General features: G+C 46.0%; 1 protein-coding gene across 1 annotated transcript in view; it reads left to right on the top strand.

Annotated features, from left to right (window-relative positions):
* Nucleotides 1–395: 395 nt before the first annotated feature.
* Nucleotides 396–26,655, top strand: part of LOC147717865 (uncharacterized) — a 77,788-nt gene continuing 51,528 nt past the window's right edge. Inside the window, exons 1-3 of the mRNA XM_086920575.1 lie at nt 396–454; nt 7,270–7,563; nt 15,811–16,068. Of these exons, the coding sequence (XP_086776701.1) occupies nt 397–454; nt 7,270–7,563; nt 15,811–16,068 (610 nt within the window). The 5' untranslated portion in view covers nt 396. The remainder of the gene's footprint in view (nt 455–7,269; nt 7,564–15,810; nt 16,069–26,655) is intronic.

Raw genomic sequence — 26,655 nt, 5'->3', positions numbered from 1 at the left:
ACCATAGCAGATTCTCTTTTAAGACTCAATCTGCAGTCATAACTTAAGAACAGAGTAATAATTCTTTCATCACCAAGATCAGTTTGCTCCTCACTCCCAACAGTAACTGTGTTCACACTCCAGTTTCAGGACAGTAGTTACAAGCAAGGCGCCCCTCCAGACACCTACCCGCCCCCTCCTGCACAGCTCTGTCCCCCACCTACAGTGTTTGTGTTGCCAAGGCACCTGCTCTCAACACTGCAAGCAGCCCCCGACACTGGGAAGAGCCTGTGTGCGAGGAAGCCCCCCCACTTCCCCACCCACCAAGACCACATCCTGCTGTGGCTGGGAGGAGGTGCATGAGGCACAGTAGACAGGGCCCTGTGGAGTGTGGCAGACACAACCCACCAGCTCAGCATGGCAGTGGTACTCCTGCTCTTCACCCTTGGCTTGCGTGTGGGCTTTGCCTCCAAGGGTGAGTTCCTCTTCCCCCCTCCCGCTGTCACTTCATGTGTGATAATGTTGTTACATTCTCAGCGTTTTATGTCAGTGTTTAAAGTTGGATTGAACATGTTTGCATTGCATTAAGTTGTGTGGTATTAACCCTTTCCGTGCGGCCGCGATTCCCCTGGTGTGCTGTAAACAACACGAACAGGGGCGGCCCGTGACGAACCCCAGCCGTCATCAGCACACGAGCACTGTAGTGCATGACGGCTGGGGTTCGTCATCAGCATGGAAGGGGTTAAGAAACCTTGTGCTGTTTGTTTTGAGTTGGGGTATGTTGTAATGAGCTGTTTTCTTGCCGCTTTGAGTTGTATTAAGTTGCGTTAAGTTATTTTTAGTGTATTTCTTTTGAGCTGCAATTTTTGCTGTTGTTTTAAACAGTATTCAAGTGTGCTTAGTTGCTCTAAGTCAGGGATACTCAAAGTACGGCCCGGGGGCCACATGCGGCCCTCCTGACGTTTAATTGCGGACCCCTGGCGAAAGGCAGCACCACTGGGCTTCTGTTCACTTGACAGAGCAAGAACATTCAGAAAGCTGGTAAAGAAGCATCAAAGGTGTCCTAGACAACTTATCTTTAGGAACACCTTTATGTTTAAAGAAATTTTGTACTAAACATGTAAAAACATGATAAACTCTCTGTAAACTCCCCAAAAAGTTTATTTTATTAACATGCATGAATGTTTTACCTTAGTAGATAAGATTATATCACTGCATGGAGAGGCCTTTATTAGCAGAGATAGTTTTCAAACATGTTCTTGGAAAGATTCATGCCGCCCCCATTCTGAAAACAATGACATTATTGAACCAAGAAGCAAGTCATTTGTTAGGTGCACCTTGAGTGTAGCCTTGGTTGTTATATAATTGGAACATTATAGTTTATTAAATAAAACACAAGAGAAGGTGTTGTACAGCACACATCCTGACCTTGTGTATTTCAAGGGGCTCTCATATGTGGTAATGAAGAAAAAGGAGTCAAAGTGCTAATAACCAGTCGCCCAGGATCACACAATTTGGTCAAGTGGGGAAGCCAGGACTGATACCAGGTTTTCTGCTTTCACATTTTGCAATTGAGCCATCAGATGAGTATTTCTTTCTCTCTCACGTTTTACATAAAAGTTAATGCTTTGACTTTAGTTCTTTGTTAAAAATAATAGAGCCTTGATGACAGACAGAAGTCAGGTGAAGGCTCAGTTTGTTGTCCACACCATGCATCTGCTTCACGTCCCTCTATGCCCACCTTCCATCACCCCATTCCTCACCCTGCTGGCATAGGTGCAGCCCTTGGGCATGCCACAGACAGTACATTGTGGCCGCTGAGGAAATGTTTGAGTGCACCAAGCTGCACCAGTGAGTTACTGTTGACGGGTATCCTACGCCATCTCAGCACTGAGCCGGCTGACTGAAAGGGCACAGTGCCTCAGTCGACTGCAGACTCTGCTCAGAGCTTTGTCAATGCACCTTCATTGTGAACACTTGACATTTCTTAACACATAACCAACCTGAAGCACGCCCCACTGGTAGCTCCACCAATGTACCTCATTCCAGACCTAGGGCCACCTCACTGGTCAGGCACTGAAGTTTCCACACACAGAAATCTGCCAACATTACTCAGTCCCAGGCTGCCCCTCGCCCCCTCTACACTAACCTGCCTATCAGCCATTACTCCCTCCACCCTCCTCTTCCTTAATAAAAAACATAAAATACCCACCGTTGGATGTAATAGGCATTAGGTTTTCAATATTTAGTAGACTTTTGGGTCCTCAAAACAGTTATTGCCATTAGTTTGAAGTTGATGGGGAATTAATGAATATTTTTGTTTCCAGATTAACTAAAATCATTGCAGAACAATATTGACCAATCATGTAGGATAAAAGTGAAGTTGATGGGGATCCTGTTAGACCTAATCCTTGGTGGTTGCCTGCAATTGCCCTGCAGTAGAAGGTGCTCGCTGGGTCATTCCCTGCTTGTAGATTGCGAAGTAAGCCAGCGCTGCCAAGTGCGCCTGCGCCCATGCTTTGCTCCTTCCGTCGGTAAAGGCCCAAAGGATGAACATGTCTACGGCGACAGTAGGCCACCTGTCGCTCAGGTCACTTAAGCCTGTTATATGTTGGAAGACTTCCAGGCGCTTACGGTATTTGCTGCTTTTCTTGGGTGCCAGTGTCTGTCCACCAGCATTCCTAAGTCAAGTCTACCAGCTCCCACAGCTCAATTGGTTCTGGCAGGGCCGGACTGGCAGTAGCGGGCACTGGGCATTTTCCCGGTGGGCAGGAGGGGTGGGGCATGGTCTTATGCCCATGAATGCCGTTTTTGTTACTGGGGGCAGCAATATCAGCCCCCTGTAACAAAAGCGGGAGCGGTGCTTCTCACTAACCCCCTCCTCCCCACTCTCAGGGCATTTGTGCAGCAATCTGCTAAGGCTGGTTGCTCTTCCCAGTCTGGTCGTGGGTTCCGGTGTCATCTCCTAGTCCGCCAGTGGGGCCAGCTGCCGAAACCTGGACCAGTGGAACAGAGCGAGGGCGTCAGCACTGACGTGTTCGCCTCCCGGTACATGCCTAGCTCTAATGGCCACATTTTCACTAAATGTCGCTGCACGCCCAGGACACAGCGAAGTAGTTTACCACCGAGTGGTTATACGACCAGAGGGTCACTTGCTTGTTTGCTAGCCTGTCTTTCCACAAGGCAAATGCAACTACTATGGGGAATAGTTACAGCAGCATTATGCTCTTTGTGACCCCTTTCCAGTGCCATTCATCAGGCCTTGTGTGGCCTAATGTGCAAGTTTAGTTCATCAGTGGGAAATGCACTATAGAACATAATGAAACCTCTATTCGTTAATGCACTGCAGGGGTCTGTGTCTGTAACCACAGAGCCACAGAATTGATCCCTGGTTGGTGTCGTTGAGAATAATGACTTGTGTATGTTTAGTGCTATGAGGTACAAGTTTGTGACATAAAGCACTGTGAATATGCAAGCCTTTATTTTAAACTTGCAATACACCAAGTAGAAAATAGGCTGGAATAAAAATGTCCAAACATGTTTAAGATAAAAAAGGGCTTCTAAAATATAGATTTTAGTAATGCGCAGTCTGTATGTAGTGCATTTTTTATAACTGTTCTTGAAAAGCACACACTTCACAGCTCAGCTGATAAGTACCTTACAATACCTCAAAAAAAGAATACATCTGTGTTATCATGAAGTTACCAGTGATTCTACCACTTAAGCCAATGCATTTGCAATACAATTGCAATTACAGATTGAAACTACATTTCTTTCAGGGCAGCAGGCACCCTGGCAGGAAGGCTTGTTTAGCTGTCTGCCCCTCCCCCAGGTTCACAGCACAAGACTCCCTGCCTTACACTTCAGTTAAAGCATTTCAACTGTCTGGATTAACCGCCCCAGGACGGTTGCCTTTTCATTAAAAATAGGTGAACTGTTTTTCTGAAATTGAAAAAAGTATTGGCACGTCTTGTCCTTCAGATCCTGCCCCCTTCGGCCAATGATTATATGGATGTGAAGGCTGTATCAACAGCCTTTGGCGTTGTGCCCTTGCGGCCGAGACTGAGGAGGCCACCAAAGCCCTGGCCCACCAATGGGACTCAACAGGGCACAAGTTGAGGGTGCACGCCTGGGCTCATAGGCCAAAGTTAAGAGGCCATCAGACCTTCTTTTGTTGGAGTATCCTGGCTGGGAGCTATCTGGAGCCTCACACCTATATGCATGGAGGGGAAACAAAGGCACGCAGCTTGTTATTAGTGTAGAGAGGCATGCTTTTGACTTTGTTTAGCCCTTTCATTTAAGAGATATTCATGTACTGAAAGAATATTATATATGTTGGTCTGTCCCATTATTTACACAAATAACAATATAAATACCACAATTTTTTTGTTTCCTTTATAGCGCTATAGCGTTACTTATCCTAATCAACCAAGCAAACAGGATTTGGAAAGTGCAGCTAATCATATGAGGCTCTCCAGGCACTGTGATCCTTGCGGGGAACAGCCAGGTCTCGAGTCCTTTCCTGAAATCTAGCAGAAAGGATGAGGTTCGGAGGTGAAGGGTGAGGTTGTTCCAGGACTTGGCAGAGAGGTAGGAGAAGGAGCAACCTCCACTGTTGCTTTAGCGGAAGCATGGGGCGTGAGAGAAGGAGATTGAGCGCAGGTGTCTGGAGGGTTGGTGGAAGTTCAGGCGGTGGTTAATGTATTCTGGTCCTTGGTTGTGCAGGGCTTTGTAGGTGTGGAACAGCATCTTCAATTGACATCTCTTCTGAATGTGCAGCCAGTAAAGCTTCCTGAGGTGGGGTGATGTGGGTTCGTCTGGGGCGGTCGAGGATGAGTCTGACAAAATAATTCTGTATGGCCTGTAGTCTTTTTAGGAGGTGTGCTGTGATTTCTGCGTAGAGTGCGTTGCTGTAGTCCAGCCGGCTCGTGACTAGGGCTTGAGTGACGGTCTTTCTTGTTGTGATGGGGAGCTAGTTGAAGATCTTTTGGAGTATGCGAAGGGGGAGGAAGCAGGTGGAAGAGACTGCATTGATCTGGTTTAACATAATGAATTTGCTGTACAGTGTAGGTTGTTTAAGCGCTTTACATCACACGTATACATTATACACTGACAAATCATATGTGTGTAAATCATCGGGCAGGGTGTGCTCATAAGACAGTGAGGGTTACAAGGTGTGGAAGCCTGATATCCTTCGTAACTCACTGTGCTATATAGGATTACAGTTTATGAACTGCAAGTAACAAGCTGATCGCTGTGTTAAAAGCAGTAAGCCACATAACTATCTGTATAAAATAAAAATCTGTCATCTAAGTGTTACATAATGTGCTTTGTAGGATTAGTGGCGGCTCCTCCGCTAAGGCAGAGGGGCGTCACCCCACTGCTGTAAAGCAGTGAAAGAAAGAACAAATACAATGATAATAACTCTAGGTTAATATTGTTGTATTTGTTCCTGATGCACAGCTTTGCGGGGTGGGCGTGGCTGCTCTGCTCTCAGGGCAGGGGAGGAGCGAGTTGCCCACTCCAAGTGCGCAATGACTGTTTGGCCGGCCCTTTGGGGCTGTCCAAACCAGTCATGCCCACTTTAAATGTTCTCCATGCAGGCTGCATTATAGCCTGCGTGGAGAACATGCCCAGTCCCCCATTCCCTAGCTGAGCGCCGATCCACGGCGCTCAGACGAATCATTGGCTTAGTGGAGGGAGCCTGGATGCTTCCTGTTCTGGCCCCGGAGAGGAGAGACTGAGACAATGTGAGGGAAGGCGGCGAGAAGGTACGTTTATTTTTACATCACCCCCTACACTCGGGCCTGCCACTCTGGCTCCATGCCAGACGCTGCTGTGTAGGAGACATACTAACCCTCTATGCTACTTTGATTAAAAAATGGGACTAGACAAAACACAGATCCCTCCAGCAAATACATTAACCTCCAGAGTTAACTTATCATTATTATTATTCGCTGAGATATAGCATACAAACATCTCTGCAGAAGATGCCTTAACCCAATAAGATATTTTAAAATAAAGACTTTGTAACTAACCCTGGGCGTAGTGTGCGCAGTGGGGCTACGCGAAGCACCACGAAGTGGGGTGGAATCTACGCCCACCAACACACTTCGCGTAGCCCCACTACGCACCGCCTGCCTCCCACCCGCCCTCTTCTAAATGCCCAAAATAATGTTAAACATTGTAAAACTACCTGCGAGAAATGCGCATGTGCGGGCGCCCGTGCATGCGCATTTGTCTGGAAGAAGTCAGCGCGACACCAGAAAGAGGGAGCCCCGGGACGCCGCATCTCAGGTAAGTCTTTTTTAATTAGTTTTACAATGTTTAACATTATTTTGGGCATTTAGAAGAGGGCGGGAGGGAGGCGGGTGGCAGGCAAATTCGCTCCGCCATGGCGTGTGTGTGGTGTTGAAACACTATGCACACTCCGTGGACGGAGCGGAGCACTGCGCCCACCCTTATTTGTAACCAATTCAGCAGAGCAGATTTACTGCCACGTTTCTCCTTGTTGCCAATTTTTTTGTGGTAGAGTTTTAAAAAAGAAATGTATAAGTTGAGGCCCACATTTTGTGTCAGCATTGTGTCACGTTTTTGGCACAACCCCTATGCAAAATCTCATTTGTTAACTATTGTGATGTGCTCAAATGTGCTCATGATAGACCTGCTAATTTATGTGTGAGGTCTTAAGATCTGAAGTCACTTCTTGTGATGTCACTTCCTGTGAAGTTATGGGTTGTGGGTGCCACTTCCTGTAATGCCATGTGAGCTGTCACGTTCCATGATGTCACGTGACATAGAGTAACTTGCATACTGCCTATCTTGGTTAATCTCCCCCACTTGTTTTTTAGGACTTGTGCCCTTGGTCTCCACCACAAGCCCGTCGGCCTATGGCCTGCCTTGCCAATCCAAGGCTGATCACGTGCAGCCCTCCCCCCTCCAAACTCCACCTCTACATCCCTTTTCCAATATGTCCCTGAGCCTCGGTTTGCTTTGGCCGTGTCCCTTAGGGTCTCGCTTTGCCTACCCGCCCTGTTCATCTTCTATCCTATCTCTTGTTGCCTCCATTCAGCCGCTGTCTACTCTAGTCCCCCTCAGCTTTCGTCCCCTTCTTTCCTTGCCCAATGCCCTCTGTTCTCCTTCAGCCCTCCTTTCTCATTCGTTTCTTGCCCAATGCCCTCCCCTTCTCCTTCAGCACTTCCTTCTCCTCTTCCTATTGGGTGTCCTCCTCTCCTGTCCTCGTGTTCCCTCTCGCTCCACCTACATTCAATGTGTTTCTTAATTTTCCAGATCTCTTCGCCCGGGTGGGAGACTCCGTGGAGCTCTCCTGTCAAACACCCAACATACTTGGACCTGAGAAGTGGCTGATCTGGGAACACATGGGCCTGCAGACCAAATTCATCCAGCGCATCTTTGAGGTCAGCAACAACCAGACGAGGTCTGGCGTGGTCCATACCGGGCGCCTGGTCCTTCTCCAGAACCGCTCACTGCTGATTGCGCATGTGCAGGTGGGTGACGCCGGGAGGTACCAGTGCTGGGGCTTCAACCAATCAACTTCGAGCTACGACTTGGCTGTCCTGGCAGGTGAGACTTGTCCCCCCACCATCTAGTCCAGAGGAAGCTTTCGAGGCACCCAGCCATAGCATGTTAGGCAAGCACTGCAAGTGCCATTTTAAGAGATGGCTGATAACATAATTGTTGACTGGCGCTATTTCGTGCCCCCGGCTGTAAGTTAAGGCAGTGCATGGTGCAAACACTTTTCGACCGCCCTATTATGAAAGCAAGTTTTCTGCAGGAGGTAATGTGTGACAAGAATGTTTGTGCAAATTGTTTTGTAGAGCATTTTGTTGTGAATGTTATGTCTTCTATGAAATTTTGTACCTTTTTTGTACTATCTCATTGTGGTATGCTGTTGGGGTGTGTTTCTGTGATGTTGCTTTGCAGTCTGTTTTGACCTTCTTGTTACATTGAGACCTGTTTTGTTTATGTGGTGTTGCTATTTAGCTGTGTGTTCTGTTAATTTACTGTGTTATTTCATCACACTAGCGATGGCAACAAATGCTGGTGCATTTCCAGTCTACAGATTTACATTTCTTTAAAATCCCACAGACAAACTATCAATTACCAAGATCTAAGGTGGGAAAAAAGTTCTGCTTGAGCTCTTCAACTTCTGATCGCCACCTGAGAACTCAACACAACAACTACAGTATAAAACAGCATCACACTGGGCCGGTCCTAGAACTTCTGGGGCCCGGGCGATAGGGAAGATGTAAGGCCCATCTAATTTGCATGTAACATCCGGTCGCAGCCGACATGACTCGCGATTGGGGGGTCTCGCTGGGGTTCGCACGTGAGGTGGGATGGGGTGGGTGATGGGGTGGGTGATGGGGGTAATTTAAAAATAAAATTAACTTACCTTCCCAGGTCTTGCGTTGTCTCTGCTCCTGATCTGCTCTCCTGCTTTCCTGCCTCTGGCAGGAACAGGAAGCAGGCAGCCTCCCTCCCCTAAGCCAATCACAACGCTGCAATGGCAGCATTGTGATTAGTCGGGAGGCCGATCAGCCAGGCACCTATGGGGAGGCCATTTTTTCCATATAGGGTGCATTGCAGCCTACATGGAGAAAGGCCAGAGTGAGCATGACTGGTTTGTTCGGCACCACAACAGTGGGGAAGCCACACCTCCCCTGCCTCAAAGCAGACCCGCCTCCCCAACCAAACACTTCTGCTTTCTCGCAGTGCCAGAAGCTGAAACATAAAATGGTAGTTTTAGCAATTTGTGTTTCTGCTTCACGCACTGTAAGAAAGCAGTGGGGAAACGCTCCTCCGCCCTAGTGGAGGAGCCGCTCTTGGTAACATCACAAGAAGTGACATCACAGAAAGTGACATCGCAGGTCTATTATTCTTATTTGGCATCCCTGAAGAGACCTAACGTGGATATCAGTAACATGGACAAAAAGATAAATATACAAATGAAAAAAGTCCATGTATTTTAAAACTGTATTAAATGGACCACATTTGTCACATTGGATGGAAAAGCTAGGTGCAGGTCTCACAAAGATGTATATTATTTACTCCTCGTTAACTGAATGTTTCCGTATGAGTGCATGATACAATTTCCAGTTCTGCCTCATAAAGGGGGTAGATCCTCTGGAGGTGATACGGGGTGGGATCATTCAAAATATAAAATAAATCAAGAGAAAATCTCTCACACCATGGATATGATTGCGCATTTCAAAAGGCTCCTTTATTTTTCTGTGCCATTATTGTGCTACCTTAGGATGACATTAATACTTCGTAATTTGTTTTAACATAAATCCTCTCACCAGTATCCCACACACACATGCTAAGAGATGTAGGCCAATCTTTTTTGTGTGTGGCCTCTTTACTCACAAGAATTATGTTAAGTGCAAAAACACAACACATATAGTACAAAATTACAAGACACCATTGCAAACAAATAAAGATTGTACATGAATAAAAAAAGACTTAGAACAGCCGAGACCACTGCTAAATCATGCATTGCCTTGAAGGTATGCTTCAGATTAAGGGGTTTTCAAATCAACGATTTTGATTTGGTGTTAGAACTGTAGGAAGAAGAAATGACTGCCTTAAGCGCTGGTGGAGCCATGTGCAACAATGTTGGTGCCCCCCAATGACTCGCTCTGCCACAGATTCCCTCACTACCACCTTTTAACAGTGGCCCTCATGTCTCCATAACCACATTCTCGCTCAGGTGCATTTAATTTTATTTACAGCGCCACTGATACCAGTGTTGGGTGTAAGAGAACTTTATATCACACATTACACAGAGACAATCAATCATACATGTGTAAATCACAATAGGTAATGTTACATAACACAAAGGACTAGGAGTCATATGACAATCATACTAGTAGACTGTATAGTTTAATAGTGATGGATCTGGAGAAATACAAACTCGGAATTTAGAACGTAATACCATGGTTGGGGGTTCTCTTTAATAACTAGAATTGATTTTTGTCCAAATGAAACCTTTTTTTGCAATATTAAGATAATCAAAGACTTTGAAAAAAACATAATGCTGTCATTTATACCTTGCAGTTTGCATGCAGTTCTTAGATGACAGTTAATAGCTCATTGTTCTATGTTAGGATTTTGACTTATAAACTGCAAGTAACAATAGGATCTCTCTGACAAAAGCAGTAACCCACTGGCCTATTTACATTATGTGGACTTAGTGATCTGCATGGTACATGTTCTTTGCAGCAGGCACATCAACCCTCTGTGCTACCTTTCCACAAGTCAAAACTTCCACTTGACAAAACTCCATCTCTCTCTCTAGGAAGAACATTAATCACCGAAGTTATCATGATATTTTTATTGTTGCCAAAAATTTCTGGAGGCCAGGAAGAAGGCAGCAAGTGCTTTTAGAAACATAATATACTCGCAAACATGATGCCCCCACCCAAAGTCAGTGCAATCTCATTGGTCGCACCCCCCTAAAGCCTTCCTGCTCAAGGGTCCTGTGTCCTAAATGACAGAGTCACTGTTGCTCTAGGGTGTGCTGCTTCGTAGGCCTGCCCAAAAGACTCGAGGTGAGCTTCAATTGGGGTTGTAGTGGACAGGCCTTCAAGGTTAACCCACACTTGCCACCGCCATAGTCCACCTGCTGGTGCTCAGACACCATTCTTCTAAAGTCTTTCGGGGCCTTCTAAGGTCCAGCATGGAAATGTGCTCTCTCAGGAGAGTGGTCTGGTGGACTGGTCATGAATGCTGAACCTGCTTCCCCAGTTCCAAATTTGGCAGCTCTGACCATAGTGCCACATACTCTCTTCCACTGAACACCATACTGCCCCACTGAAAGAAACTCGCCCTAATTGCTCCCCACTATACACACCTGGAGGCGACTCAATTCTAATTAGGCACTAGACAAGAGCAAAATGCTGCTTTAAAAAAAAGTGACAACATCCTGGAAAAAGCAAACACTCATAAGGAATGTAAGATTAAGTAAAAACATGTCAAATGTAAGCAGGAACAACATGGTTACCTTAACCCTTTTGCACTTATTATTCAGAAATCAATGAGTGCTTTTGCATGAAAAGTTAAGGCCATGACTACAGGGCCGGAAGGGACCAGTTTCAATGTCCATTGCATATATTCTTACAAAACGTAAGCAATATGGTTTGAAAAGACCACATTTGTGAATACAGAGCAGCGGTATGCATTTTGTTTTCCAATCCGCCCATCAAGCAGGTATTGCAGTACATCCAGGAATGGTGCACTTCCCCGCCCAGGTAAAACAATGCTGTTCAGAGAAAGACAAGAAAACAAAAGTAGTGCTTCACTGGCAAACTCTAAAGTATATATAAAAAGAGAGAGAAACGCTTGGTAACCCAAAGGACTGGGGTTCAAACAAGACATTTTTATATAAAGATGTCCTCTGGGAGAAATTAAATATCCCCACCTCAATTCACATTCATAGTCCATGTCACATTCAATCAGGTCCACTATACTAGACCACTCCCAATCTTAAGTCTGTTACGTATTGGCACAAAAACCAGTAGTCAGTAAACTGATGGCTGAAATTAGTTAAAAATAATATGTTTAATCAAACATTATATAAAGGCCATTTTATTCAGGAAGATCACTAAAAAACAATTACAATACATTGAATATTAAAACCAGTTCATCATAAAAATACAAACATTATTGCACGAGAGTTAAAAACAGACAATAACATTTGTTCGAGAGACACAGTCTTTGCCTCAGCCCTTTTTGTTAAACACAAAGTTTGTGTGCCCACTTGGGTATATTTCCTCTACTTGTTATGGGAAGTGTTGCACCAGCCTCTTTAGTTTCAACTATTCCTCTCCCTTTACTTACTACCATTGAAAGGTCTTGTTCGTGGTCAAACTGCACATCGAAGACAGGAGCCAGAAGTCTTCAGTTGAATTTGAATTTGAATTTAAAAACATTTGTACAGCGCTCGCATACCCAGCGGTTTCATGGCGCTAGTGGTGATCAGTGGATGGCAGCAGCGGAGAGATTTAGGGGTAGGCTTGGGTGAACAAAAACGTTTTAAGGTTTTTCCGGAACAGGGGGTAGGAGAGTGAGGTGCGCAGAGCAATCGGGAGGGAGTTCCAAAACGTTGGAGCCAGGACAGCGAATCTCGCTCCGCCCGCCCTCTGCTTTTTGAAGCGGGGGATGGTAAGGAGGGCCAAATGGGCCGAGCGGAGTTCTCTGCCTGGGCAGTATGGTTTGATGAGGGAACAGATGAACTCGGGAGCAGTGCCCGCTCTGGCTTGATAGGTAAGACAGCCGAGTTTAAACAGGGCACGCTCTCTTATGGGGAGCCAATGCAGAGTTTTGAGTAAAGGGGTGACCCGATGATATCTGGGAAGGCCATGGATCAGGCGGGCCGCCTGATTCTGCACCAGTTGTAAACGATGGATCATGTATGCAGGGGCTCCATTATAGACTATGTTGCCATAGTCTATACGGGACAGTACCATGGCCAGCATGATGATTTTTAGAGCTGGGGGGGAAAAGAAGCGGGAAACTTTCCTAATCACTCTGAGGGAAAAAAAAGATGAAGAGACCACAGAATTAACTTGTGGGAGAACAGTAAGCTGGGGATTGAGAAAGATACCCAGGGTTTTCACTTTGGGAACCGGGAGTGGAGGGGCACCAAGGGAAGGGGGCCAGAAGGAGGAAGACCAGGGACTGCAGCCACCTCCGGTCAGGACCAGTTCGGTCTTGTCCGGGTTGAGTTTGAGTTGAAGATTAATTCATTAATTCATTTTCATGGAGAATAAGTAAAGCAGTCTTGAGGGCTCAGGTTAGCAGGTACAACTGCCACAGGAGCCTTCTCTAATCATAAACAAACATTCTCTAAACAAGTAATACACAGAATACATGGGCCATTACAATAGAACATTTCAATATAACCATATTCTGTAAAAGAGGAGCACTAACACATATAAAGTGTGTTGCTTTGAATACAGGACCCAGTCTATTTTCTATGCTGTACACCCCTGACACTTCCCCCTTTCTCTCTCTATCCCCCAGTTGTTGTAGGCTCTCCGGGCACACACACTTTATCCGACGCAACTCTCCTTAGTACTGGGGTCTCCCTTCATACTGCCCTTTTATGGCAGTTCTTCAGTTTTACCTGCAAATACTTCAGTTTCCTCTCAGACTGGGGAAGCAGTAGTTTCTACTACCTTTTAAGGGTAGGCAATATAGGAGAAAATGCCACAGTCTTTACTTCTACCAAGTCACGCATCATGATTTGATCTGTGTCGGCTATTCTCTGTTTTTATTGGATGGTCACTCAGTCTGTATTTGAAAAGCATTTCTCTCTGTGCTGGGTGTTGTTCTTGAAAGTGTGCATTTAGCAAGTTAAAGTTCCTGCCCAGTGATCTGTAGTATTCTAGCTTGTGTTCCCTAAGTCTCCCGGTACATTTGTGTATTCCTTAATTGAAGCCCATACCTCAGTCAGTGGCACACTTTGACTGGCCACTAGGGGGCATATAGTTAGTGCCCTAGAGCACCACGGGCATGTGTACATCTGGGGCACTACAGTCTTACAGAAGAAGCCACATACCCTTGTGCATACCCTTTTGTCATACTGATTTCACTGGTGCGCATACAGCGAGATCTTCGGAGGGTGTTGCCTCATTTGCATCAGATGAGGGAATCACTTTGACTCTGCGCCCACGCCGTATTATGGATATGTGCACACAGGCAAACATGCTCATAAGGAGGTGTACTGACAGTAATACGGGCCTTGGTGGCTGCTCCCTTAGCAGTGGTGTGCCCAGCAGTACCCCTTGTGCTCAGTGCTGTTCTCTGAATTGCCTCATATTATAGGTATATGTTCTTGTCCCTGCACAGTCCCTCCTCAAGTTTGTGGGTCTGTCTGTTTGAATTCTGCAGGGGGTGGGAGGCTACCCCCAGCAGGTTTGTTAGTATTCCAGTGAATTTTTTGGGGGGACTTGGCTGCTTGCGCTCTCATTTCGAGATTAGCGGAGCAGTAGCCTTACCATAAGGTGCCAGAGCTCCTGCCTCACTAAACATGATTCCTCTAGCTCCTTGCCTGTCGGGGAATCCTTGGGTTTCCAACAGAGGCAGTGCTGACTTTAGCACTGGTGGTGCCCGGTGAGACAATCCTTTTGGGTGCCCTGACCCCCATGACCTCCTCCTCTGATTCCCTCACTACCACCCGGCAAAAGTGCTCCTCATCTCTCATAACCCCTCTCTCGCACATACATTTAATTTGTTTCAAAGTGCTGGTAAAGGCTGGCTTTACTGATCCACTCAGCAATCCACATAAAATAGACATCCGTTCTTTGCAGCAGGCATGAACCCCATGCGCTACTTTTTGGTGACTCTAAACTGTGAATAGACAAAACTCTGATCTCTCTCCCTAGCAGGAAGATTAATCACAAGAGTTATCTTGACATTTTTAATGCTGCCTGAAAGCTAGAAGTACAAGGAACTATGCAAAAAGTACTTTTGAATCTTAAGTTATTGCTAAACACAGCTCCCTCCATAGGCCAGTGCCCACCTTTCCAGGTCAGTACCCAGTGCGGCGCACCGGTCGCACCACCCTAAAGCCAGCCCTGAACTCAGGCTTCACTGTCAGAAACCCTTGACTGGACGGGGCGTCCTCCACTGGGCTGCCAGGCCACAGTGATGGTTGCCCCTTTCTTTTTAAGGCAGGGGTACTGTCACTGGATTTTCCTACCTGGAAATGCTGTACAAGACAGAACAGATCAGGAAAGAGAAAACCTACAACAGCCCCCAGAAGCAGTGAAAAAACTCCTGCTTAAGTGTTGATTTGTGTTTCTGGAACAGAAAAGAGAGGGTGAAACAAATATGGCTGCTGCTTGGCAGTCAGACTTACGTATAGTGCATCGGGGGAGGGGCACCATAAACAGAGTGATCACCCTTTGGCTGGCAGGGATCTCTCTCGATATATATGCCAGCTAATACTGCTCCCCGGTTCTCTATGTCTCTGTGCACATAAAGAATGTGTGTTTAGAGCTGAAGGTACAGAGTTTCTGCTGGGAATTTGTCTGTACGCATTTGGTACTCTAGGGCCCACTGTTAAGTTCTTAAGATTGGAGAGATCAAGTTGTCACATATTTTTAATAGTTACCTTTCTGATAAGCAGAGACTGCTTGTCTGTCTTGATGGAATAAAAAGCACTGAGGGCTTTCCTGTGAAGTGTTTTGGTGCCAGTTCAAAACTTCTAAATGCACTTATGAAGCACCTATTCAGACCTTCAGGTAAGTGTAGCTTGAGGTGTGCACCACCTTTCTCTGATTAAGAAAGAACTTCAGGCTCTCTTCAGTGCTGAAGACCCCCATGCACACATGTGTCGTCTCACTTCATCGCTGGAGATGTCTGGAGCACCCTTCCCCCTCTTCCTTCACTCTCTCCTCAATGCTGGACACTCCTAAGCACATCCACTATTTCTAGTGCGCTTTTACCTGAATGCTGGAGACCCGCAGACACATCCCACCATATTTAACACTATCCCCAGTGCTGGGGGCACCCCATGGACACTCCTTTAATTCTAACAATCTAACTTCATTGTCAGAGCCATAGGACAACTATATGCATCTCCTCACCACATTTGAAAAGAAATATTCACCAAGTCTCAATAGCACATGTAAATGTAGATGGACAGCATCGGCTGACCGGAGAACCTGGTTGCTGTAGGCCACGTCCCTGTGTCAGGGCGTATCTTGTAGTGTTCGACACACTGGTCCCCACTGTAGACTGAGTCTAGATTTCTATGGTGGTGGTCACCTTCTCTGTTGACTGACTTCTTTCTATTGTCAGGAAGGAAGCACGCCCGTGGCTGCCTGATACTGAGCTGCAGCCTCTGGTCGAAGACCGTCCACCTTGATGGGGAAGGGATGGAGTGGAGAGATAGCCGTGGCGTCCTGACGAACGGCGACCAGAGCAGCTACAGCATCCACCAACACGGGCATAACTCGCAGCTGCAGATCTACCAGCTGGAGCACGCGGAGGCACCGCAGCCCTTCTGGTGTGCCTTGAAGCAGCCAAAAGCAATGGAGTATTCCTTTCAAGTGACAGGTAGACCTTCTCTTTTGGGTGGGGCTAGGGTCTGCTGGGGATCTTCAATGATAGGGCAGTGTAGGGCATCAGACCCTGTCACTCTATGAGTTGTCTCAATTCTGCCCCTTACTCTCCCAGCACCACTGTCCACAGAAAGGAACTCTCAGTTGAAGTTGTGCATCAGATTCCTCATTGTTTACTGTGTAAGAAACTTTCTGCTCAGTTGAGCATGGAGAGTGGCTAAAGAATGTTATTTCAACTTTAGTAGAGCAGCTGCAGCACCCCTGCCAGGTGGGCTGTCATGTGCCAAGCAAATGGTCTCCTTGAAGGGTGGAGCTTAAGCGTGCTGCAAGGGTGGTAATCTGAGGCAGGTGCTTGGAGGGTGGAGGTGTTCATGGATCAATGTCTTAACAAACACTACAGTTAAGAGAATAAACAATGTAAAGCATGGGAGTGGTATGGCGGTGATGTAAGAGAGCTGCTGTCATCAATGTATCAAAACAAGTATGAAGTAGTAAAGAGGGGTGGGCTTTGGGTCAGTCCTCTTCAGCCATTGGCTTTCATGCGTTTACCTGGTTTGCCATTGCTTGGATGGTCTCTCTCTCAATGCCATGGCATTCTGAGTAGATTGTTAAAATGCAAATGCAACCTGAGGTGTTGAAATTCCCAGTGTCTATTCTTCAAAGCATTTACTTTGTGGGCACAGCATTGTTACGGCTCATATATAGCTTATTGATGTTGCTGGCCCAACAACATTTAAGTGGCTGATTTATGGCTCTACTGCTTTCCTTTTGGGTGCCTGAGCCTGTCATGAAATAAAATAAGGACAGAATGCTATCTACTAATCCCCCTTGAGCATTCATTTGTTTTATTTTGCTGCATGATAACATATTGTTGAATGTACTGTTTTGTTGTTCACCAAATAAAGATGTCTGTGCACACAGCTATTCCTGAATATGCAACAAAAATACTTTATCCCGATTTGAATATTGGTGGGCGGAGTGTTCCCCATTGGCCTGGTGGAGGAATTTACTTCCGCCAGGCCGAGACTACTTCACCTGCCAGATTTAGAAATGACCGGTTAGCCCGCGGTCATTTATAAAAGTATTGAAAGGAACCGCCGTCAGCGCAGTGGTTCCCGTAAATGAATTTTATTCTTTGCTGCTAGGCTGTGTCGGAAGGAATCAGCCCTTCAGCATCAGTATTCCTTTTTTCTTTTAAAAAATAAAATTCCAAAATGGGATTTTCTTTTTGAAAAGAAAAAAGTAATGCTCTCCTTGCCATGGGAGGCTTCTCCCATGGTGAGGGAGTATTAGAATGGTTTCACTGTTCCTTAAGGAATAGTAAAAATTGACTACATGCCTGCCCATCTAAATTGGATGTAGCCATTTCTCCAATGGCCCGTAATCCTCACACACAGTGGAGGGGAATAACCACACAGACACAAGTAGGCTCCGGTGCGATTAATCTGAGGTCCGCCTGCATGTAAATGCGGTGGGCAGACCACTAAATTGGTGGCGAAGAAACTCTGTTGATGTTGCGATGGAGTACCCTCTCCACCAATATATAAATCAGGCCCTTTGTTAATAATGTAACAGTAGATGTCTGTGCTTCTCAATGACAGGGCCATAATTTGTAAACAAGTTCATATTCTAATAACATCGCTTTTAATGATCAGAAAAAGGGGAATTTTTTGCCCACCCTTATAGGATACCTAGCATACGATCCCATAACTACCATACATGCCTATTTATTTACCATGCCTAGTGTACCTACATATAATAGCTACCCATCATTTCTAGCATAACAAGAGTACCATGCATATCATACCTAACCTACTGCCCATGCTTCACCCACCGTACTTATGCTTAACTGTAGCGATTTTAAGGACCAGGGGACTGAATTCCTGCTATGCTGAGAAAACGCGAAAAGTCCTTCAAACTACGAATACCAGACTGCCTTGGGGTATTCTCATTGGTCTTAAGCCCCTCCTTTGCAGGGGGAAGGTGCTTGTCAATTAATCTGTTTGTTCAGCGAGGAATGGCGGATGGTGTTCCCCGCCGGATCCCAGCGTGAAGATTCAAGCCTCGTGGGAGTTTTTGTCCTGGATATCGAGTTCTGGAAGACCGGAGGGTATTCGTGACTATTTCTTGCATTATCGTGATAAAAGTGCGGGCTCGCCTTTTTCATAAGTGAACATTAATCCCTGACACTGAATACTTGTTTACGCTTCGTTAGTCAGAGAAGCCGCGGCGTCTGTTTAGAAGTGCAGAGACGCTTCTGGCAGCCAGCGAGAAAAGAAAAGCGTTTTGATCCTGTAACGCGACCGGGTTACGGACGCGTTCAGGGTGAACGCTAATAGTTCGAGAGAGGGTTTTTTGTGGAGAGCAAAGCAGGTGCAGAACTTCGGAAAACCGCCTGCTCTCTTCTTTTTGGATATACAATTCTTAAAGTGCAAGGACACTATTTCCTTTCCGGATGCAAATAAAATGTTTGTGGCTGTTTTAGTCTCCGTGTTGTGTCGATAACAACACGAAGAAACAAGAGAAAAGAAACGTTCTTTTCTTTATGAGACTCGTAAGCTAATGAAGTCCTTGTTGTATGTGCTTCCTGAAGTTTCATTCTGGGACTTGTTCGTTTTCTAACATTCCCTCTAAAAAAGACTGGGTCTACACTGGAAGTTATTTAAGGATTGGAAGCTAGTATCAATACTTCCATATATCGTTGGGAATTGAGGAATCTTGGTGAGTGGAAGAAAGGCACGTATACAATACAGTGAGCAGAGCTTCCTTGATCATATGAGTAACAGTGTGTTTTGTCACCCTACCTGCAGCCTTGAAGGTATACTAGACCCAGCCAAGAGTGTTAACCACGTCCCTGTGAGGATTCTCGTGAATACAACATCTTCCTCTTTTCCCTTTTTTCCCCCCGGGGCACGAAGTCAGGCAGAGTATTTAGAATTCTCTGCTGGGGGTCGTGCTGGGAGGAATTAAGGGACTTAGCATCAGACATCGTCTCTGCTTGGCCCCAGGAAAAGGTTAGTGCTGTTCTTGTTTCTTGCGCTACTAACAATCACGACAGATTGACAAGCCCAAGTATACACGCTCGGCCTAGACGATGAATATCGAAAGTGTATTGAATTCTGTGGTGGAGAGCCTTGCGGCTCTGCAACAGGAGGTCAATACTTCTAGAACTGAGAATCATGCACTATATAAGGAAGTGGGTGTTCTTCGGAAAGAAGTGGCAGGGTTAGCACGTAAAAGCCCGGGAGGGGTTTCTTATATAAAGCCAGCCACATTGCCACCCCCTGTATCTACTGTTTCCCCGGGAGCTGAAGGGGGTGGGTTCTCTCTGTCTTCTCCAGCTACATCCTCCCCTTCTGACTCTGTGCCAACTGTTCATGTTGTACAAAACACTGGTATTCCTTTAGCGCCCCCAGAAAGGTTTTACGGGGATCCCCGTAACTTCGAGACTTTTTTGAATCAGTGTAGGTTACACTTTTTGTGCAAACCTGGGGTGTTTCAGGATGATGCTGCAAAAACGGCGTTTATAATGTCGTATATGGGAGGCAATGCATCAAGTTGGACTATTCCATTGCTAGAGAGAAATGATCCTGTGTTGCACAGTTTTGAGGACTTTTGTTCGGAACTACGAAGACTATTTGATAGAAAACTACATATGTTGTCCTTGGATAGAGAACTATTAACATTGCGACAAGGGTCTCAAGACTTGCTATCTTATATCACATTGTTTAATCGACTAGTGCTCGAAACAGAGTGGCCTACGGCAAAAAGAATATCCATCTTCTATCAAGGACTACGAGGAGAGCTTAAAGACGTGTTGGCACAAGTAGTGCAACTACCTACCACCTGCGAAGAACTTATTGATCTGACAGTCCAATTTGATCATAGACTCCTGGAAAGAAGGGGTGATCGGAACAGAGGAGAAGGTCGTTTCTTCTACCCTCGTTTTAAAAGTACCACTGAGGATCATCCAAAGATGCCTGAAGGGTTAGAGCCTATGCAGATCGGAGGTATACGGGGACCCCTCTCCAAGGAAGAGAAGGAGAAGAGACGACGACTGAAGCAATGCCTGTATTGTGGCAAAGGAGGCCATTTCATTAAGGATTGCAGAGCGAGGAATGCTCTGCCTGGACGACCCTCGGTGCCACCTAACCAGGCTATGATACAATCAGGACGACCGGCGGAAAACTAGAAAGCCCAAATCAGGAAGAGGTCTCTGCCTTGGGTTGTCAACCTCAAACGATCTCACCTATGCTTGCGAACACCTTACATCCAGCAGTAGCACACATGAACCTGAAGGTAACCCTGTGGGTCAATTCTCGTGACGCCATGGAGATAGATGCGTTGCTTGATTCTGGTGCTACCGGAAATTACATTGATCAAGAATACGCTATGAAGATTGGAATAATATGCGAAAAGAAGGACAAACCGGAGCTAGTGAAAGCAGTAGATGGTACCGTCCTGTCATCGGGTCCTGTGTCATATCATACTTGTGCGTTATTGATGCAGACGAGCCAGAATCAACAAGAACATATACAATTCGACCTGATTAATGCACCTCAATTCCGTCTTATCCTAGGAATGCCATGGTTGACCCTTCACGATCCTAAGGTCAGTTGGGCTGCTCGCACAATCACTCTGTCGTCGGAATTTTGCAAAGAGAATTGTAGACAGGAAATGTCAAACACTGAAGCGATCAACACCACACCTTCAGTGTGTCTAGTGACAGAATGTTCTAGAGGACATTATTGTTGTGCTATCGTTCTTCCTGAAGAATACAAGTCTTATCGTTCCTTGTTCGATAAACAAAAAGCAACTGATCTACCTCCACATCGTGTATACGACTGCCGTATCGAACTACTTCCTGGAGCAGACATCCCGTGTAGTCGAGTATATGCCTTGACAGAAAAGGAGACGCTGTACCTGAGGAACTACCTCGATGAGAATTTGGCGACAGGGTTTATTCGGCATTCAACATCTCCTGCCTCATCCCCTATGTTTTTCATTCCGAAGAAGGACTGCGACGAGTTAAGACCGTGTATCGATTATAGAGCCATCAATAGAATGACAATTAAGAATCGATATCCGCTCCCTCTTATACCTGTGCTCTTGGACCAATTGAAGGGAGCCCGTTTTTTCACCAAACTCGATCTTAGAGGGGCGTACCATTTGGTCAGAGTTCAGAGCGGGGATGAGTGGAAGACCGCATTTCGAACAAAATTTGGATTGTTCGAATACAGAGTGATGCCCTTCGGGCTTTGTAACGCCCCTGCCGCCTTCCAGTATTTCATGGATGAAGTGTTGAGAGGTTGTCTGGAGACATTTTGTATTGTATACATTGATGACATTTTGATCTATTCGTCTACACTTCCTGAGCATGTGGAGCATGTGAAAATCGTACTCAGTAAATTGCAGCATAATTCATTGTATGCTAAGCTCGAAAAATGCCTGTTTCATGTTACTGAGGTTGCATTCCTTGGTTATATCATCAATGCAAAAGGATTTCAAATGGACTCTAGTAAGATAGAGGCTATCATAGGCTGGAGTACTCCTCAAAACGTCAAATCAGTACAGAGTTTCCTTGGCTTTGCCAATTATTACAGACGGTTTATTAAAGACTTCTCCAAGATTATCCATCCTATTTCCAGCTTGTTGAGAAAAAATACTCCGTTTGTATGGAACCAGGAGGCAGCTAGATCTTTCCAGTTCTTGAAAGATCAGTTCACGCGGGCTCCAATTCTTCGCCATCCAGATCCACAGATACCCTTTGTGCTAGAAACGGACGCCTCTCAATATGCAATAGGTGGAATTTTATCACAACGCCATCCTGAAACTGGCCAATTGCATCCTGTTGCCTATTTTTCGAAAAAACTCACTCCCTGTGAGATTTATTATTCTATCTCGGATAAGGAACTTCTTGCAATAAAAAGGGCATGTGAGGAATGGCGTCATTATCTATTGGGAGCTGCTCATACTGTTGAAATCTACACTGATCACAGGAACCTGCTGTTCCTGAAAACTGCAAAGGCGCTTACGCCTCGGCAACTGAGATGAACATTGTCCTTTTCAGATTACGATTTTGTTATCAAATACAAACCTGGGCCACAGAACGGAAAAGCGGATGCCCTGTCTCGCACAGGCGAAACAGAGGAACAACGTGCAGTGAGTGAAGAAGAACCCCCGCTAATTTTGAAAGAAATGGGTGGTCAGTCACCCTCAATAGCCTTGTTGTCCACACAGGAATTTTTGGAAGATGTGCGTGTAGCTCTTGCAGATACTGATGTACAAGAATGGGTACAAGAAGATCCTGAACATCGCGCGGAAAAAGATGATCTTGCCTACCATGGGTCCGCTATCTATGTCCCTACTGAGATCCTGCAGCTACAAGTGTTGAAATGGATACATGACTCCCCCTTGGGTGGCCATTTGGGGATCTATAAGACCATTGCTGGTGTGGAACGTGATTTTTGGTGGTCCAGCCTTAGGGAAGATGTGCAGCAGTATATAAAGAACTGTGCTGTTTGCATGCAAGGGAAATCCATTCATGTCAAACCTATTGGACTTCTGAGACCTCTACCTATTCCCCCAAGACCCTGGCACACTCTGTCCATGGACTTTATAGTTGAAATGCCACCCTGTGATGATAAGACAGTGATCCTAGTGGTCGTAGACCATTTGACAAAGATGGGACATTTTATTCCATTGACTGGTCTACCCACTTCAGCTGAACTGGCACAGGTGTTTCTGCAACATATCGTTCGAGCTCATGGCATTCCTTGTGTGCTCATAACGGATAGAGGAACTCAATTCACTTCCCGATTTTGGAAGGCTCTCTGTAAGACCATGGATGTCGATGCTCGACTCTCTTCGTCCTATCACCCCCAGACTGATGGCAAAACGAAACGTCTGAATCAGACGTTGGAGCAGTATCTTCGCTGCTTTGCTCTGCAAAAAGATATGGATAGGACTACGTTGATTTGGATGGCTGAGTTTGCCTATAATAATGCCATTCATTCCACCTTGGGTTGTTCCCCTTTTTTTTGTCTTTTTGGCTATCATCCTAATGCACTTCCCTTTGAGGTGCCCGTGCACTCTCCTGTACCAAGCATACATGAACATCATGCCCATCTCAAGGCTCTGCTGGTTGCTGCACGGAACAGCTTGGCGATTGCTCAGTCTTCCCAGAAACGTTTTGCAGATAGGAGGAGGACACCTGAACCCGACTATGGGGTGGGGGACAGGGTGTGGCTTTCCACTAGGCATTTACATTTGAAAGGGGAAAATAAGTTGAAACCTAAATATGTGGGGCCATACAGCATAGTTGAGGTTATCAACCCTGTGGCTATGAGGTTGTCCCTCCCTGATACCTGGAAGATACATCCTGTTTTTCATGTCTCCCTCCTCCAGACTTGTCCTGCTAGTACTAGGCTTTCGGATAGGCCCCTTCCTATTGACATTAATGGGCAGGAGGAATATGAGGTTCAGGCAATTCTTGACTCCCGTATGGTTAGGGGTCGGATTCAGTACTTGGTGGGTTGGAAGGGTTATGGACCGGAGGAGAGGACTTGGGAGCCTGTGGCTAATCTGAATTGTCCTGAGTTGGTCGCTCAATTCCATGAGAGGCATCCTGGTAAGCCTGGACGACCGCCGGGTCGGCTGTCCTCGAGAGGGGGTTCTGTAGCGATTTTAAGGACCAGGGGACTGAATTCCTGCTATGCTGAGAAAACGGGAAAAGTCCTTCAAACTACGAATACCAGACTGCCTTGGGGTATTCTCATTGGTCTTAAGCCCCTCCTTTGCAAGGGGAAGGTGCTTGTCAATTAATCTGTTTGTTCAGCGAGGAATGGCGGATGGTGTTCCCCGCCGGATCCCAGCGTGAAGATTCAAGCCTCGTGGGAGTTTTTGTCCTGGATATCGAGTTCTGGAAGACCGGAGGGTATTCGTGACTATTTCTTACTTTATCGTGATAAAAGTGCGGGCTCGCCTTTTTCATAAGTGAACATTAATCCCTGACACTGAATACTTGTTTACGCTTCGTTAGTCAGAGAAGCAGCGGCGTCTGTTTAGAAGTGCAGAGACGCTTCTGGCAGCCAGCGAGAAAAGAAAAGCGTTTTGATCCTGTAACGCGACCGGGTTACGGACGCGTTCAGGGTGAACGCTAATAGTTCGAGAGAGGGTTTTTTGTGGAGAGCAAAGCAGGTGCAGAACTTCGGAAAACCGCCTGCTCTCTTCTTTTTGGATATACAATTCTTAAAGTGCAAGGACACTATTTCCTTTCCGGATGCAAAGAAAATGTTTGTGGCTGTTTTAGTCTCTGTGTTGTGTCGATAACAACACGAAGAAACAAGAGAAAAGAAACGTTCTTTTCTTTATGAGACTCGTAAGCTAATGAAGTCCTTGTTGTATGTGCTTCCTGAAGTTTCATTCTGGGACTTGTTCGTTTTCAAACATTCCCTCTAAAAAAGACTGGGTCTACACTGGAAGTTATTTAAGGATTGGAAGCTAGTATCAATACTTCCATATATCGTTGGGAATTGAGGAATCTTGGTGAGTGGAAGAAAGGCACGTATACAATACAGTGAGCAGAGCTTCCTTGATCATATGAGTAATAGTGTGTTTTGTCACCCTACCTGCAGCCTTGAAGGTATACTAGACCCAGCCAAGAGTGTTAACCACGTCCCTGTGAGGATTCTCGTGAATACAACATCTTCCTCTTTTCCCTTTTTTCCCCCCGGGGCACGAAGTCAGGCAGAGTATTTAGAATTCTCTGCTGGGGGTCGTGCTAGGAGGAATTAAGGGACTTAGCATCAGACATCGTCTCTGCTTGGCCCCAGGAAAAGGTTAGTGGTGTTCTTGTTTCTTGCGCTACTGCCAATCACAACATTAACCTACGATATGTAACTTATCATGTCTACCTTTCAAACATAGGTATCAACCCTAGTTACAGTTCCTACCTATTTACCCTACTTTACCTATACTAACCTCCAAACCTGCCTTTCATATCTACCCAGTCATACCTAATCTACCGGCCGTGCCTAACCCACCATATCAAACTTTCCTGTAGGCAGGCAGGTATCTACTGTACCTGCCTGCCTACCCTTCGTACCATCCACGTGTACCTCCAGAATCTAACCTCGTCTCATTCCTAACCTATCATACTGAATTTACCATACCAGCCTACCATATCTAACGTATCACTTTTACCTTACTTCCATACCCACCTACCGTACTTACCTTCCATGTCTACCTGCTATACCTAATCTATAATACCCAACCTACCTACTGTACTTAACCTGATTTATATTTTCTGCCATATCTATCAAGCCGTACCTACTTTACCAAACATAACTGCCATTCATTTGTAAGTATGGAGTGGTGTGGCTCCCTGGTTAGAGGTGGCAGACCCGGGAGCAGAAGTCGGCCGGGACCAGGGTTCAATTCCCGACACGGCAGGGTCGTGGACTTTGGTCAGCAGACTCGATAATTCTCACTTCGGTGCCTACTCTAATCAGGGGCCCCATTCGGCAACTCTGGGCATCAGCTTGCCTAATCTCCACAACGGCCCCTCCAACGCCGGGCATGCATGGCTCCACCTTGGGGACTCCCAGCAGGGACCATCCCACAGGGAAAGCCAGGACGGGTTCCCCAGCGTTACACAGCGCCAGGAAACCTCCGGGTAATAGTGCGCTTTACAAGCTCAAACATATTAATAATAATAATACATGCTGTATCTACCTACCGTATTTAACCTACCTTACGTACCATAACTAACATATACCATTTCTTCAGTACCTACCTACTGTACTTACTAAACCAAGATACCATATCTATTGACCATACATACTAACCTACCATACCTTCTTACATACTTTATCCCTACCTACTTCACCCAACATTCCACACCTACCACAAACTTACAAAACAGCCACACATATGTAGCTACCTCACCTATAGTACTTTACCTACCATAACATATGCGTTTCTGACTTAAGGTGTACGTGTCATTAGCAAGGTGAAATGCCGGCTAAAGCCTACGTGTCCTTTGAGCGAAATGAATTGATCAGAGGTCACTGTTTGTTCATTGACTATGTGAGGGCAAGAATACAAGATGGATGTCATATTCTAGAATGGATGCCATCGGTGTACCGGAAACGTGCCCATAACAAGAGTGCTCTTGCTCGTAGCATAGCGAAAACACCAGGATATACTATATGGATCATTTACGGTTCACTGGTACCGAAATTATGGGTTTACGACGATGTCGAAAACACGGGTTCGAATCGTCACGGAACCTCAGAATGGGTACTCACAAACTTTCTCTCGGTAGCCAAATTTAGTGTGGTTTGTGGCCAAGGGCTGCACCAGTGGGGGTGGGGTCAGTGGGGGTGGGGGTGGGGCTAGAGCATAAAAAACTGGGACTGTGAGGTTGAACACAGGCCCCTGCAGTGGACTGATTCGTCCACTGAGCCACCATACTCAACATACACACTTCTCTCTCTCTCTCTCTCTCTCTCTCTCTCTCTCTCTGTCTCCCTCTCTCTCTCTCCGTCTCCCTCTGTCTCCCTCCCTCTCTCTCTCTCTC

The sequence above is a fragment of the Lissotriton vulgaris genome, chromosome 5 (assembly GCF_964263255.1).
Source record: "Lissotriton vulgaris chromosome 5, aLisVul1.2, whole genome shotgun sequence".
NCBI classification, from domain to species: Eukaryota; Metazoa; Chordata; class Amphibia; order Caudata; family Salamandridae; genus Lissotriton; species Lissotriton vulgaris.
Note: the sequence above shows the minus strand (reverse complement) of the source record. Positions and strands in the feature narration are given on the sequence as shown.